Source organism: Stylophora pistillata, chromosome 12 (genome assembly GCF_964205215.1).
Source record: "Stylophora pistillata chromosome 12, jaStyPist1.2, whole genome shotgun sequence".
Taxonomy (NCBI): Eukaryota; Metazoa; Cnidaria; class Anthozoa; order Scleractinia; family Pocilloporidae; genus Stylophora; species Stylophora pistillata.
In genome coordinates this window covers 1,093,068-1,108,898 of record NC_142530.1, presented here as the reverse complement: position 1 = coordinate 1,108,898, position 15,831 = coordinate 1,093,068, and the positions used below count along the sequence as shown (strand labels likewise).

General features: G+C 39.0%; 1 protein-coding gene across 2 annotated transcripts in view; it reads right to left on the bottom strand.

The window, feature by feature from the left end:
* LOC111320871 (uncharacterized) overlaps positions 1–15,831 on the bottom strand; it is a 53,984-nt gene that overhangs the window by 9,606 nt on the left and 28,547 nt on the right. For both annotated transcript variants that reach the window (XM_088741291.1, XM_022923600.2), the window contains 22 exons: positions 15,345–15,398; positions 14,870–14,923; positions 14,651–14,704; positions 13,978–14,022; positions 13,753–13,797; positions 13,596–13,649; positions 12,992–13,045; positions 12,544–12,597; positions 11,554–11,607; positions 11,306–11,359; positions 11,134–11,187; positions 10,679–10,732; positions 9,616–9,669; positions 9,242–9,295; positions 8,498–8,551; positions 7,935–7,988; positions 7,381–7,434; positions 6,328–6,381; positions 5,659–5,712; positions 4,112–4,165; positions 3,015–3,122; positions 2,525–2,578 (listed from right to left, as the gene is read on the bottom strand). In XM_088741291.1, coding sequence (XP_088597417.1) covers positions 2,525–2,578; positions 3,015–3,122; positions 4,112–4,165; positions 5,659–5,712; positions 6,328–6,381; positions 7,381–7,434; positions 7,935–7,988; positions 8,498–8,551; positions 9,242–9,295; positions 9,616–9,669; positions 10,679–10,732; positions 11,134–11,187; positions 11,306–11,359; positions 11,554–11,607; positions 12,544–12,597; positions 12,992–13,045; positions 13,596–13,649; positions 13,753–13,797; positions 13,978–14,022; positions 14,651–14,704; positions 14,870–14,923; positions 15,345–15,398 — 1,224 coding nt within the window. The remainder of the gene's footprint in view (positions 1–2,524; positions 2,579–3,014; positions 3,123–4,111; positions 4,166–5,658; positions 5,713–6,327; positions 6,382–7,380; positions 7,435–7,934; positions 7,989–8,497; positions 8,552–9,241; positions 9,296–9,615; positions 9,670–10,678; positions 10,733–11,133; positions 11,188–11,305; positions 11,360–11,553; positions 11,608–12,543; positions 12,598–12,991; positions 13,046–13,595; positions 13,650–13,752; positions 13,798–13,977; positions 14,023–14,650; positions 14,705–14,869; positions 14,924–15,344; positions 15,399–15,831) is intronic.

Here is a 15,831-nt window from a genome sequence, read left to right as displayed (position 1 = left end):
TGATTTCCACTTGAAAATGTTTTTATTGACGATTAAAAAAGGGACGAATGGAGAAATACTGATCTTCATTTGCAAAACTCAAAAAATTAGGCTATCGCAATTTGAATTTCGCGCTCCTAACGGCTCTTCCTATCGCGAGATGGTCGTACTGGCCCTCTGACTCCCCTCCGTTTGCCTCAACTTCTTGAGCCGTCGATATCATTGACTAGAGGATCTCAGTACTGTGACATGCTCAGAGAGAGTGGTTTTCATGTACATAGATGTACATTTATGTACATGTATGTAAATGTGTGTACGTGTATGTTGCGACATAACTCATCTTCCACTTCGAAGTGATCCATTTTACGGTTGCTACAGTCGCGTACTAACTAGTCTTTAGCTTTAAAATTGCATTTTATTTTGCCATGGCGGATTTTCCATCAAAAAAAGCCAAAATAGCGGCGCGAGGTCTACGAGTCCGTTATACACTGGAGCTGGCGGTCGAACCCGGAATGGAAGAGCGATTGGAAAGCGTGAAGACAAGAATTCAGCGGTTGAAGGAACGCCTTCATTTAGCGAGTCGAACACCGATGGCAAATGTTATTTTGATGGAACGACTCTTAGACTTATTCGAATGGTCTGAACAAAGGGGTATGGTGAGTGAAAGTCACTCCTCTTTGTTTACATCTTGCTCGTTCGCTCAGGCTTCTCATCTCGCCAGCGACGCGGCCACCCAAACCGACATAAACGGGTCCAATGTTTTATCGCACGTTTTGAGTTATGGGGAGAAAAAACCTCAAAAAAGGAAAAAAAATAGAGCGAAGTTCGAGAATAGGTCCCTTTGAAAGGAACATAGTTTTCTAAGTATTTTGACACGGCACTACATGGGATATTTTTTGCCTGAACATTTTAGAAGCGCGTTGCAACGAGAAGCCTATTTCACTAGCTACTTATGAAAAGGTCGAGGTTTTCAATAGTTCTTGAGGCCCGTTCAGGCAATATAGCCTATAATAATTTGTTTTCCATCGGATTTCAGTCAACCAGACATGTTTCCAATCCGTGACCGAAATTATTTTATATGAGTACCCACGGGATTCGTATTTCAACACCACATATTCCGTTGGAGAAATGGCGCGCGATTCAAATAAAAATTCTATCCAACGTGATCTCTTGTTTAATTGCAGAGGAGTTCTTGTATAAGTGTCACATGAAATCCCGTAGACAAAACGTCGAAGAAACTAACCACTTTATTACAACAATACAAAACCGGTATGAGAAGAGGATTTTTGTGAAAGATAATAAAGGTCATAAAAGCTAGTCCTCACCGCTAGCCCTCTGGCCGTTTGCCTTCCTTACAGAAATGACATCGCAAGCGGGTGTACATTCCGTGGAGCCAACTGAGTGGAGCCGATCATCTTTTCTTTGCCGTAAACGAAAATGGCAAAATTCGTAGAAGTTTGAGATATGCACTGGCTGCAAGTGACCTTTCGGTTACAATAGTTTTGCCGATATCGCACGGTCACGGACTGGCTGATGTCGACAGTTCGGTGTCAGGGGTGAAATGACTGACGGCTTGCCCAGGGCAAAAGTCCTTTTATAGTCAGGGTCCTTGTTTAAACCCTCCCCCTTTCTCCTTATCAAGAAGTTCTCCCTCCCCCCCCCCCGGCTCCTCGTCAAATAACGCCGAAAATATTAGTTACTGCAAGTCCACAGGCCAGCAGCACATTATAAAGCAGACAAGATCTCGACTTGAACGATTTTTCTTGACTCCTATTACTTTGCGCCTTCAGATATTGTCACTCTCTTAGGCGGGTTGTTTATTGAGAAAAACATTGGCCATTCCCATTCCCTTTCGCAAATCTCTAAGTTTGCTGGTGCTTCTGGGTAGAGAAGGAAATGGGAACAATACAATGTCGCGCTCAAACACGGATCTTTTAATTTCGCTCTTGTACACTCTTCCAACAAAGCTGAAACGGCCTAATAACCGACCTAGATCTTACAACACGTCGTGCATACTGCTGGGATCAACAGTGATCATGATATCAGGGGAGGTTTTGGAAGAATGAAGACATATATCTTATTAACCAGGCGCGAGGGCCGTACTGGGAGAATATCGGCCCGAGGTCTTGACAGTACGGACCGAGCTGCGCTCGGTCCGTACAAAAAAGACCGAGGGCCGATATTCTTCCAGTACGGTCCTGAGCAAGCTTGGTTAATAAGAGATTTACTATACGACTGAAGTTCAAAGGGACACAAGGGCGGTATCATTCGGGACCATTCGGGACAGTGCCCGGTCCAATACTGAGAGAATATTGGCAATAGAGCATTTTGATTGGTTGATTTTAGTTATTGGCCCTCCGACTGCCCGAATCGTGTAATAAATCAGTGTCCTCAATTGTGTTCTACTCCTGTAAGTATGTTTGTTGTCAAGCGCTATTCAACTTTTTTGTGGTAAATAGCGCTAAATAAGCAATAAATTTATTATTATTAATATTATCATCATTATCACATTATAATAAGAAGTAAACCGTGTTTTAGTACTTACGTTCGCTCCAGGATTACCTGCTTCACCCTTTGGTCCCGGTGGACCACGACCTCCCTGAATAAGAGAAAGAGAACGGCATGCCTACCATTAATTCACTAGCATTGCACTACCAATGACAGCCAATGCACAAGGCATACATTGGCAAGTACACTCCATAATTACGCAAGGTGGCTTCAAAGCGACGATTCGTTAAGGACCAAAAACAGTGACATTTTGTTATTATTCACTTTATGCTTCAAAATTATGTCTAAACTTGGGTCTTTTAAAGTTGTTGAGGTTTTTCCTCAGATTGAGCGTTCTCCATTTGCGCTGGTTAAGCGTGTTTTTGTCGTAGCTATTTTCGTGAAGTTGAGCGACGTTTTCAAGGTCTAGCTTTAAATTGAGAACTTGTTGAAGATTGGACAACAACTCCAGACTCGATGCTTTTTCCATCCTATAGAAGGGGCGAAGGATGTTAAGACAAACTTTACTGCATAAAGACCAAGCTTACGGGTGAACCAGGTGAACCGCTGCGTCCATTTCGGCCCGGGGGACCTGAGTCACCTTTGGGTCCTTGTGCTCCTGGACTTCCTCCAGTTCCGGGTGCGCCAGGGGGTCCCTATACAAAGCAAAAATATTGTATAATTCGTTGCCTTTACATACAGTTTATTGCACCGCTGAAAAATACCAAGGGCGCAGTTTCCCATGCCATATGCATATATTGGACAGAGCTGAATAATGAATGCTACGTCAGCGGGTATGCGGTCGACAACGCGGGCTCATGTGTCCTAGGTCTAAAATTTAGCGAAATTAGCGAAGAATAACAACGGCTGCCCTTTAAAACCGAGGAACTATCTCTTCTATTTCCAAATATTTAAAGGAGAAAATTAATTTTTGAAAATTTTTCGGGGGGTGTACCAAATTATTGGAGGTTGTTCTGTAAAAGAAAAGCGGCAAGGAAAACGACGCCTCGTAGCAACAGAATAGGAAATCAACCATGCGAATGACTCAAAATCCGTGTTTCCGCGGCAAAATCTGGCGCATGCGTATACGTTATTCAGCTCTGTCCATATATTGTACTTTTGCGGAGTTTTGTTTTAGGATGGTATTTCAGGGCTATCCTGTAAGAACCATTAACATCGGCGTGGCCGTAGTTAATAAGAAGACAAGGAATCTGGACGCATACGAGTGGTTGTGTTGTATCTATTTGCGCCAAGCGTAGTTGTTCCCAACAATAGCTATCATAACCATACCCCCCAAGTCGAAAACACACCCGGTACGGATCAGTCCTACCCCCGAGAAATATCCACTGGCTAACCAAAAATTATCCTTTCATCGTTGTTAACAGTACGCCACGGTTTCAATTACAAGGAGAGACATTTGTAAGGTCAGTTTCTATTCTTGTGGTTGAAAGCTGCCTTATGAATTCTGATATTGGCCAAAACAACAACTGGTTATTTACTCATTTTGCTGCTGATATCAAATTCCTGTGTAGTTTGATATACATGTGAAGTGGTTGAAATTTACAGTCCATCTTTGAAATGGGGCCTCCAACTGAAAGCTAAAATCATAACCAATTATTCATGTTTATGTTTATTTTGTCTATACCATTGGTCCTCTGTCACCCTTTGGTCCGGAAGGTCCTGGAAGCCCAACTTCTCCCTAGAATTGATTCAAAACACTTTTATTCAAAAGTAGTAAGCATACAATCTTCGAGATAGAGCGCTGCACTAGTATCGCAGAGGTCAGTGGTTCGAGTCCCGTACAGGCCTGATTTTTTTCAGGTCTGAATTTCGCTATTGCTCAAATAGCGCTATCTACTGCGAGGATCGTCCATCATACGCATACAATCTTCGTCACCATCATAATCATCATAATATGACGGCTACTAAGATAATAGACAAAAATGCAATGATGCACAAAAGTTGAATATTTCCATTGTTTCGGCCCTTATGATCCATCAAATAGTTATTCTCACGCGCGTTTGATCTAAACGCATTACGTGACCGAAAACTGGGGGAATATTCGAGGATATAACCCAAGTGATATTCCCCAATTTTCAAACCTTACATCCACCGCGATAAGTCTTCGTTCAAGATGGGAAAGTGTTTTGTGGTTGTTACAAAAAAAAAAAAAGGGAGATACCTATTTGTTCATAAAGTTGTACCAGAACACTCAATGGTGAACATCCCACGCAGCAAATGGTAAGCTGCTCATAAACATTTATCACGTGCGATTAATATCATGGAGCAGCTAGGAGTATTGGTGCTCCTGTTAGATGCGATGTTGAATGTTAACAGTTACCCATTTAATAATCCCAACTGAACAAAGGCACCAGATAGTTGAGTGCGTCTCCCGGCTAAAGGCTTGTTTTCACTACTAACGGAGTCGGAATCGGAGTTGGAGTCGTAAGAGCACTACGGACCCCGTGAAAATCGAAATTTAGTGTCTTGAGCGACAGAATTGGAGTCAGAAGAAACAGAGCGGTTTGATTTTCATTCATTTCTGCTTATGATCCCATGGCTTGTTACCCCATGAAAACTAGATTGTTGACGTTGCACGCAATAGCGGAAAAACTAACCAATTGCAATGCGAGTTCTCAGGCCATCCCACGACTTACGAATTCGGCAAACCACTTTTCATTGGATCGTAAGAGTCGTAAGAGGCATCGATATTTTGCTTGACTACGTTGGTTTGAATCGATTGTATCGCTCAGCGCCTTTGATTACGACTCCGTTTCGGACTCCGTCTTTCGAAACCAGCCTTGAGGCTCCAAACCGGACCTCTGAACCCGACTGGCTAGTTAACCCTATATCGAAGGATGGAGTGCTTGCTTAGGGTTAGAGTTGAGTGTCGTACCACCAAAACCAAGGTAAATAACAACGGCCAATCAGAGGAAAGGAAAATACCGCAAAGAGCCAATGACAACTCAAAGTAAACGCAAACAAACTGTCTAAAGCGCGGGAAAACGCAGGCGACCAAATCATGATTGGTTTCAGTTTTGCATCTGATTGGTTGAAAGAGTGGCACGAGTATTCTAGACCAATCACACAGCGAAAGCAAAACCAATGGATACTTCCAACACTTAACTGAAAGTAATGCGCAAAAAAAAGGTCAAAATTAAATAACAGGTTTACTACTGTTTCACCACTCACCGGTCCACCATCAGATCCTGGAGGTCCAGGCTCACCATCTTTTCCATTGTTACCCTGACAGAAAGGAAAGAGACATATTTAGCACTTTCTTTCAAATTCTGCAGCCCCTATGGTTTACGTAGTGCTGGAAATGTCTGGAAAAAAGTCTGTCATCTTTCCTTCCTATTTAACCAGTTTGGAGTCAAGAAGTCTTACACATAACAAACTAATGTATGAAAATTATACATCAGATTTAGGAGTGGAAGTCTGTAAAGATACCCTTATTCCCATGTTTCAGAACTGCATTTAAATTTGGAATGTTTTTGTGACATCAAGTTCAGCGATCGAACCTGCAGCACAATTTGGGCAGGATTCTCACTACAACACAATCTCCTTCCTCTTCAATAACTGCATGGTTGAGATCCCATTTGTGAAATAAAGATGTGTGCTTTGTTACCATCTCATTTTCGCAAGAAATTTTGAATTTAACATGTTTTATAAAGATTGCTATTTACATGCTTGATATCCAAACTTTTCACCCCTGTGCTAGACTAGTTGGTGTCAAAATTTACTGCTTCAGAGCAGCAGTAGAAAATAAACTCAGTGGTACAAAAAGGTGAGCCACAGAGGGACGATATCTTCACAGTGCTTCTGTATTGATATCAGAGGAGAAAATACATCACCACTTACGGGAAGCCCAGGAAGGCCATCTTTACCAGGTCGGCCTGGTTCTCCAGCTGCACCCTAAATCAAATACAATAAAAAAGAGTTACATTTTTTACAAATATCTTAGTTACTTTTAGGAGTATTTAGGCAATATTAAGAAAAGTATCACTTTTTTCACTTAAAACAAGGTTCGTATTCTTTTTAATTCAGAAAAATTACATGACTTTCCACGCCAATAATATCGTATAAGAAAGTTTGTGTTTTGCAGATTTCCATACCCCAATAAATCCTTTATAAATATTTCGGTTTGTTCGCTTTGCCCTTAACAGTGATGGATTGTTTTAATCCACATAAACACGAAGTGACGATTCAGATGAGCTATCACGCTAACCAGAAGCTGCTCAAGAAACAACTTTGCAATATTCCCATAAAAGATGACCTATAGCTATCTTCCATAATGGCGGGTATGATTTAAGTTCTTTTATGTGCTTGCAAATCAGCCTTCTTGTCCTCTCTATGGAGTGTAAAATCTAACGTTTTTGTCACGGCCAGAGAAGCTAATTTCCTTGAATGTGAAAGACTTGTAGTCGGCGCCCATCGTCTATGAAAGATGTCTTTCAATGGGATAATAAGAAAATTATGTTTGATACTATTTGATTCCAAAGCTTAAAAAGTTATTGCTTTCATGCTTCAAATACACGCATATGACTTTAACTGCCTTTTAGCCGATCAAACCTTTCGAGCTGAGAGAACCAATTTTTCAGTCAGCTATTGCACGCTTGAATGACAAAGTGTTCCTACGGCATAAAAGATTGCAGAATTTTCTCACTAAATTTCGACGGTCTAAGCTATTTTTCATTCAGACGTAGAAAATATCCTCTCATTTTCACTTTTCTCGGTCGCTCCGAGTTCAACTCCGCGGCTGCGCTGCGTAAATAGCCAACCAGTCTGCCTCTTGCCAGTTGGAATTTTCAAGCCCTTTGTGATAATTTGAAAGGTTTGTTTCTCTCTCTTAATATTATGAAGCGCTTAGAGGCTTGCAGTATTTATATATGGATGAGGTAAGTTGTCACTTACCTTTTGTCCATTTGCACCATCTCTGCCCGATGGTCCAGCCACTCCTGGAGGTCCCTAGAAACAGAAAATATACCGGGGTAAACCCAAGTCTAAACGATAACAGTGATAAGTTTAAATTTTTGGCATGTTTGCTTCTAAATTTAAGTCGTCTCTCTTGATCTAAGAACACTTTGCTTCCTGGGTTGTTCACTGTTGTCCTTCAGTAACATTTTAGATAAAAAAAAAACATAAAATAAAAAGTTTTAAGCCAAGCTTTTGTCGATCAGCATCATCAGGATTGGCGAAAACTTGGATTTCTTTCTTCAGACTACCTAATTGCCATGTCAATATCCTGTTAATACCTCACTGTGTGAGTGTGTGTGTGTGTGTGTGTGTGAGTGTGTGTGTGTGTGTGTGAGTGTGTGTGTGTGTGTGTGTGTGTGTGTGTGAGTGTGTGTGTGTGTGTGTGAGTGAGTGTGTGTGTGTGAGTGTGTGTATGTGTGTGTGTGCATGCGTGCGTGCATGTGAGCGCCTAAACAAAATACTGAAATAGGAATATAGTATAGATAACATACAGGAGGGCCTGCTTGCCCTGGTTTTCCTGGAGATCCCGGGACACCTTCTTTTCCCTACATAATTAATAAAAAACAAAATGATTTTAGCAAATGTGGCATCCTTTACTAATGAATAGGGAAAGGAACAAGAAGAGAGCATTGAATTCTGACTATACATCATAATTTAATTGAGTGAACATAATCATCACTGTTGTACTGAGAACTCACAAAGGACCAGATTTTAATCTGAATTTTCCAGAATAGATTCTCAGTAACCATAACAATACAAAATGATAAAAAAAATTTTATAATGCATAAGTAATCGACAGTTTTTAACCCAGGGGCATAAAAGACTACACAAAACAGAATTTGTCCTCAAATGTTGGTTTGTCAAGAAGAAAAAAACACTAAAAAAAAAACAATAACAACAACAACAACACCATGTTGTTTAATAAGTTGCCAAGGCATCTACAACTTGACAAGTTTACTGTGCCCAGTTAACATATAATACCTTGGAAACAGTAGAAATACTGGTATTTCATTATGTCTACATACAAAATTATCCCCTATGTTTGACATTTTACCGGCATTCCTTGAACTCCTTTTCTTCCCTTAGGCCCAGGTTCACCTATCTGACCCTATAGACCATACACAGTAGAGCAAAAATCAGAGACAAATAACAACATATCACCAACAATAACCATTTTGACACAACCACCCGTACAAAAGAGATTGTTATGTAACTTCTTAATACAATATTAATACTTTGATGGTATATTACGAGAACCCAACTGCCATACACTGGCTTCAGTCAAAGAGTCAAATATCTCTGTGGGTTGTGGGTCCAACCTTTAGTGTGTCAGATATGTACTTCATGTATCTTCTCTCAAAATTGCTTAAAAATATTTTTCCTCCCAGAAATTTCACCCATCCCTCTCTTGTCAGTTCTGCAGAACAATTATGTGCATTGCTGGGAGGAGAGGGGTCGGGGGAGGAATTGTTCTTATCTGCTAGACACTTTTATTGATGTTTGAAGGATTTGTCAGGCCACTAGGTGAAATGACTGTGCATCATTAAACACCTAACTATATATCTCACATAATTTTTTAGCAAATGTCTAGCAGCTTAAGGGGAGGAAAACTAACCGTATCTTGGAAGGTAAAGGTCTTAATGAAAAATGTTTTAGACCATGTACATGCAATATCAACTAAAAACTGTTAGGACAACTCCTTTATTTACAGGCCTCAGTTGTAGGTGTCTGAAAACTTAATAATTGAAAAAAAAAAAAAAACAACAACAACAACAACAACAACAACAGAACTTCTTACTATTGTTCCAGTGGGTCCTGACCGTCCTGGGGGTCCAGGAGGCCCTTTCAAACCCTTTGATAAACAAAAACAACAATAATTATTAATAATTATTAATTATTAATAATTAATTATTAATAATTATTACCGGTAATGACCACTGTTGGCAAAGTTTGCAACAGAAAATGAAGTCAATCTAAAAATGAGGCTGATTTCTGTGTTGCTTGACTGAAAACTGCTGCGGATGATTGATACACAAATTGATTGCTTTCAGTTTTTCATGTTCCTTAAAACACCTTTGGCACAGGGTTAGGGTGCCAAAATAGAACGAATAAAGTATATTGAATGAGTAAATATCAATTAAAAGAATTGTTTTAAGGAAAAAGCTGCCATACCGAATCTCCACGTGGTCCGCGTGGGCCTTCGGGCCCAGGAGGGCCTGAGGGTCCCTAAAAATGAAATTCAACTCCACCATCAATTTAATGAGAAAAAAAACTTAAAGTTAACACAAAAATTCAATAAACACTTGAATATCAATATTAAGGCTAACTGTGACACCAATGCCCAGGCTAATCCAAATAAAAATAATAATAGTAATAAGCAATTATTGGATAAGGTTGGGCATGATGTTATTACTAATTATCAGAGCCCAGGTATCAGTTATCTGCCAAAGCCAAAGACTGGAGTAGATAACAAAGACACGTGGTTTGATACTTCATGATATCATGCATGAACCACGTTCAATAGCTGTTCTATCATACATTTTTGAAAAGTCTGCAAAAAGAAGACAGTTCTCTCTGAGTTTACAATAGCTTGAGAACACCACGTAAGGGGCATGAAAACTAGGCAGACCTCGAACTCAACATAATAACCCAGTATCTCCAGCAGATACTTGTCACCTTCTCATGCTATTAAATGACTTGTTGACTGTATGCTCTCAACCCGTCAGATTGTTCATAATAAGTCTAATGTATAATTATTAATAATAAATTTTATCATTACTAATTAATAATCATGACAGTAAAGCAAACAACCTAGGTTTAAAATTCAAGAATTTGCCTCAATTCGACATTTCCTGGATGTGGAAGACAACAAGAACGAGTTGTCTAAATGCACACTTTCCAATTTGGACAGCATGTAATCCTATCACATAATTATACTGATTCAACTTCAACATTTCAATATGTAACAACGTATAAAATGAGTAAGGCAGCAAAAATCAATAAAAGACTTAGAAAAAATCCTCTTAGAGGATTTACTTGTATTCAAGGCAACTACTGGTAACAGTATTACAATTTTCAAAGAAAAATCCACTTTGCTCAACCTTTTTCTGCCTGTATTTGCCAGGGGCTGAATGGGTGCAGAAGACCCAAATTCTGCCTAATAATAACCCATAAAATCAAGAATCATGTTCATTAATCGATTCAACATTCCTTCCTTTAAAGATTTTGTACCTACCAATCGTCCTGGTCTTCCAGGTTGACCAGGATTTCCTGGAGGACCTTGAGGTCCCTAAAGTACAATCAAATAAATTTCATTTTTAACAATTTTGACTTGCCACTCCAAAATTGAAATAAATTTGCTGTCAAAATCACAGTAAAAAAGCATGGGTGAAAAAGATTGTCTGTACCCAAACTGAGTGACTTATCTTTCTAGAGGTCATCAGTTTTGATATGATTTTTTGGTAAAACTATGAAAGTGAAGGCAAAAAGAAGGCATGGCTATGTACCTCGGTTGTTTCAACCAAACAGAACATGAGGAGCAAAGGTTCAAACCCTGTCCAAGCCTGTTTTTTTCAAGTCTCCTTTTCTGCAGTTGCTAAAATTACAGCTCATCTGTGATAATCATTGCTTTAATTTAGTCTCCACATTGTTAAGTATGACATGCAGTAACATTACGACCTAAAAACTTACAGTATCGCCACGGCTACCAGGAGTGCCATCTTGACCATTCACACCATCTTCACCCTACAATAAAAAAAAAACAACTTTCAAACATCAATATTATAATTGAACAAAGGCACAGCATCATGGAATCTGTTTGTTAATTAGAATGCAGTCAAAAGTTGGACTTCAAAATAGTAACCTTTTCTCCTGGTGGGCCTGGAGGACCAGCAGGTCCTGGCATTCCATCTTGTCCCTGTGAAAATCCAAAAATGAATGAAATGTTAAATTGATCACAATTGCCAGAAAGCCTGGGCTGGGTTTCAAATTGAGTTTAACTCAACATGCAGTTCACAAAGATATATAAAATAGATGGTGGCCTCATTGCTTAACAACAGCTACATCATACAAGACAAGAGTTATTGACTGGTGAAAATGTTTATTGCATACCGGCTCTCCATTCTTCCCATCTGCTCCCCGTTCTCCAGTTGGTCCACCATCTCCCTATCAACAAAATGATTGGAAAAAAATTACAAAAACAGGCAAATGTTTGCTCACTTAAATGCAACTCTGTTTTAAATGGTCTATTGACTATAATCAATATAGGTCATCTTCAGACCTAGTGGGTAGAGGGGCAGTGGCCTCATGGTTAGTTCGCTCGACTCCGGATCAAGTGGTCCGGGTTTGAGCCCCGGCCGGGACATTGTGTTGTGTTCTTAGGCAAGACACTTTACTCTCACAGTGCCTCTCTTCACCCAGGTGTATAAATGGGTACCGGCAAATTTAATGCTGAGGGTAACCCTGCGATGGACTGGCATCCCATCCAGGGGGGAGTAGAAATACTCCTAGTCGCTTCATGCTACAGAAACTGAAGTTAAGCACTGGCCTAATGGGCCACTAGGCTCATAAACAGACTTTACCTTTACCTCAGACCTAGTGGAACCAGAATTTCCTTAAAATCCTTCTTCAGAGTTCTGGGCCCAGTTGTTCAAAGGCCGATTAGCTCTAACCCAGGGTTAAATTTTAATCCAGGTTTCTAAATTTCTCTAATCAAAAGCCATTTTGGGATAATTTTCCTAGTTCTTTTTAGGACATTCAATCATCAAATTGTAGACAAATGGAATTAAGCTGAATTTTCTTTCAGAGCTTTCAGATCTGAAATCAAATTTCACACTAACCCTGGGTTATCTTAACACAGCTTTGAACAACCCGGCCCTGATCTTCAAGGGGAATATTTTCCAGACTTATATTCCAAATTAGCTTTAAACCTCCAGAAAACTGGAAAGTTCAATGTTAACATCAACAGAGGATAGGGAATTTCCACATAATTCAATTAGCATTCCACTTATGATTCAATTCTTAGGATCAAGTTTTAACTTTTTCATATCGGGAAAATTCACTTAAGGTTTTCTTTTGTTGAGGATCAGAATGGAAAACCACCTTTGCACCCTTTGCTCCAGGGGGACCTCGCCGTCCTTGTTGTCCTGGTAAACCCTGGGGAAAATACAAACAGCATCAATATCAAAAAAATTTGAGTGTAATTCAACATCATGCTTTGGTTGGGTCTTAAACAAAAGCTTACAAGCTAGGAACTCAAGAATTACCTCCAATTACCAATGAGGCTACAAAAGGAAAAAGAAGAGGCTAACTGGAAACAAATCAAGTCATATTTCAAAACCACCCACATTCAAAGATTGAAAAAGAGAAAGGGCCTGCAGGAGGGTTTTAAAATTCTGGACCAGAGGCAGTGGAGGAAGCACACAGGTCTGGAATAGTTTGAGTGGGAACAGCCACAGACTAAGCAATTCAACAGTGATAGTATTGACATATCCAAGACTTCCTGACCAAAATTAAGACAACAAACGTCACAAGTGAACATTTTACTTACAGCCAGACCAGGGGAACCAGCTGGGCCAGGTGGGCCTTGAAGACCTCTCTCTCCCTGTGAACAGAAATGACACAAAATGAAATAAATAACATTAAATTTATCATAATTTATTTATCATCACCGATGAGTTTTAATTATGTTCATGAGCATTCTTTGAAGGTGAAAGTTGATTATAATTATGATTTTGATCAGAACCAAAAATGCAAAGATTTGACAATAAAAGTTGCAAAATGTGCAGGACAATGGCTATTCTGTATTTTCTTTTTATGCAGTCTTATTTGCTGCTTTAAACAAGTTTTTAAAAACTGATTGGTCACTGAGTTTTAGCACTCCATTCTGGGATGTGATATCAAGCAAAATCACACAGCTGACAGTTAGTATCATGTAAGGATCACTGATCAATGCATAATGGACTAGAAAGGGATAACCTCTTCTACTTCATTTCACAATTTTTCATGTATTTTTTGTTGTTAACGTATTGTTTGCTAGTTTTTTTTTGCTTCCTGTGTGTGATTAATTGTGAATAAACTATTATGCAGCAATGCAGGGAAAAAAAAAAACACTCACAAACTTAGCGCCTTTTAAATTATCACAATTGACTTACAGCTTTGCCATCAGCACCAGGTACTCCTGGCTCACCAGGGTCTCCAGAGGAACCCTACATAGATGAGATAATATAGTGATATACATAATTAATCCTGTTGGTGCTCTTTTGTAAAAGAATTGATTAATCAAGAAATCAAGGTGTACAAAATACTTACAGCAACACCTGGAGGTCCACGATCTCCTTGCGAGCCACGTTCACCCTGTTAATAAGTGCATGATATAGTTAATTGCTTGAACTCGTGTTAAAAAAGGACAACGCAACTTTGGAGAGTACAGCCTTAATCAAAAGTTCAGTATCTGTACATGAACAAGTTGTCTAAGTGGTAAGCAATGACCACTGATTGTGGTTTAATGGAAAAATTAAAGGAAGAAGAACATACCCTTGTTCCTGGAGTTCCATCCACTCCACTCTCCCCTGGTGATCCCTAAAATGACAAAACTATCCCTTTCACTCCAAAGAATTCAGTAAATCTCCTGACCATCTTTCAGTTTGTCCGTTAAGAAAATTTGGCGTCAAATCAAATAATACTTACTAGTTTATACTTCTTTTAATTTCTTTTGCTTCATCTCCTTAATAACGTTTTAAACTTTGCTAGGGAAAACTACTGATGGGGGAAATCCATAATTTCTTGAGTTTAGTCAAGCATATGTTAATCAGTCTAATAATCTGACAGAATCACTCTCTGTTACAACAATGGACCATGTTTATCACGCTACTTCAATCGATGCAACTACAATTGTACCAGTACGAAATACTGAGCCCTTATCTAACAATAGATGTAGGAATCTTCCAACAAAAGACTGTTCTGTGCAAGTGACATGGTCACAGAAGTCACACTGCAAGACAGCATTATGGTATATCACACTTTGTATTTGTTTAATAGTGGCTGTTATACCCTGGTATCCCTGGATATTGCAGGCTTGGCTGCCAAGCCTAAGGACGTTTTAGAGATGTTGGATCTGTTTTACTTTTGGTACATACAAACTCTTCTTGGATATCTGAGTCTGTTTCAGTTACAATTTAAGACTTTGCGACACTACAATGGCACTTACAGTTTCTCCGGGCTTTCCAGGTAGCCCTGGTGGTCCCTGACTGCCAGGGGCTCCCTAAACAAACAAGAAAACAAACAAAGAAATTAACAAAAGAAGTTGTATTGATAATTGATAACAAGTACATCACATAAAATATGATAACATATGCATCACAGAATCCCTGCAAAACCCTTTTATCCACTAATTAGTGGATAATCTTTAAGAATGCTGATTATATACCTGAGGTCCCTGTGAGCCAGTTTGTCCTCTTTCTCCTCGTTCACCTTGCCTTCCCTGTTTTGGAGAAAATGAATTTAAACAACAACAACTTAACTCGGGTATGTTAGCATAATTACTTTATGGCAACATTGTTAATTATCTCCTCCATTGACTTGTCACCTTAAATCACAATTACTTTGCAAATTAACATCATTATGTGACTTAGTGTTATCTCTCATTTTTTTAAAGCCAAAATTCAATTATCTGGGATCTCTACATTTTTGAGTTTCAATTGTCAGAAAAAAAATCTGGAATAGTTGGGAAACAGTGAAATCCCCAATTGCGTGGGATTTTCCTATAACATAATTATGTAAACCAGCCTTTCACAGTTATAGTATTTGCAAATAGCACAACACACTCTCAACCACTGAAAAGGTAGAAAAAAAACTAAGTGCATTATGATCTGTACCACTTAAATTTGAAAGTCAGAGCAAACCTGTTTTCCTGGAATGCCGGTCAGACCACGCCTTCCTGGTCCTCCAGTTTCACCCTAGAAAAAATTTTTAAAAAAGGAACATTATAACTGTGATTCCCAGTGTTTCATGGTATTTACAGTTGTGTTCTTGTCAACAATAATCTTTCTCTTCTTCTCTCTGTGCTTCATTTCAACATATTTTGAAAAAAGAGCAAACTGCAACTCAATAACATCTTCAAAATGAACCACTCCAATTAAAATTAGTACACAAAAAATTAAAGGAAATTTGTAACAATCAATATAATTCCAAGTTGATCCTTGATAATTCTGTATTAAAGTATTTTCAGACTTTTCAGCAAAATTCAAGAGCTTCTAACTTTTCACAAGTTATGTTCCCCAAAAAATATTTCAAAGATCAGTGAGACAGTCTGCTGCACATGTCATGTGTCAGTTTTTGTTTATACCACACTTATCATCCCACCATCAGATGTCATTTGAGACCTAGTAA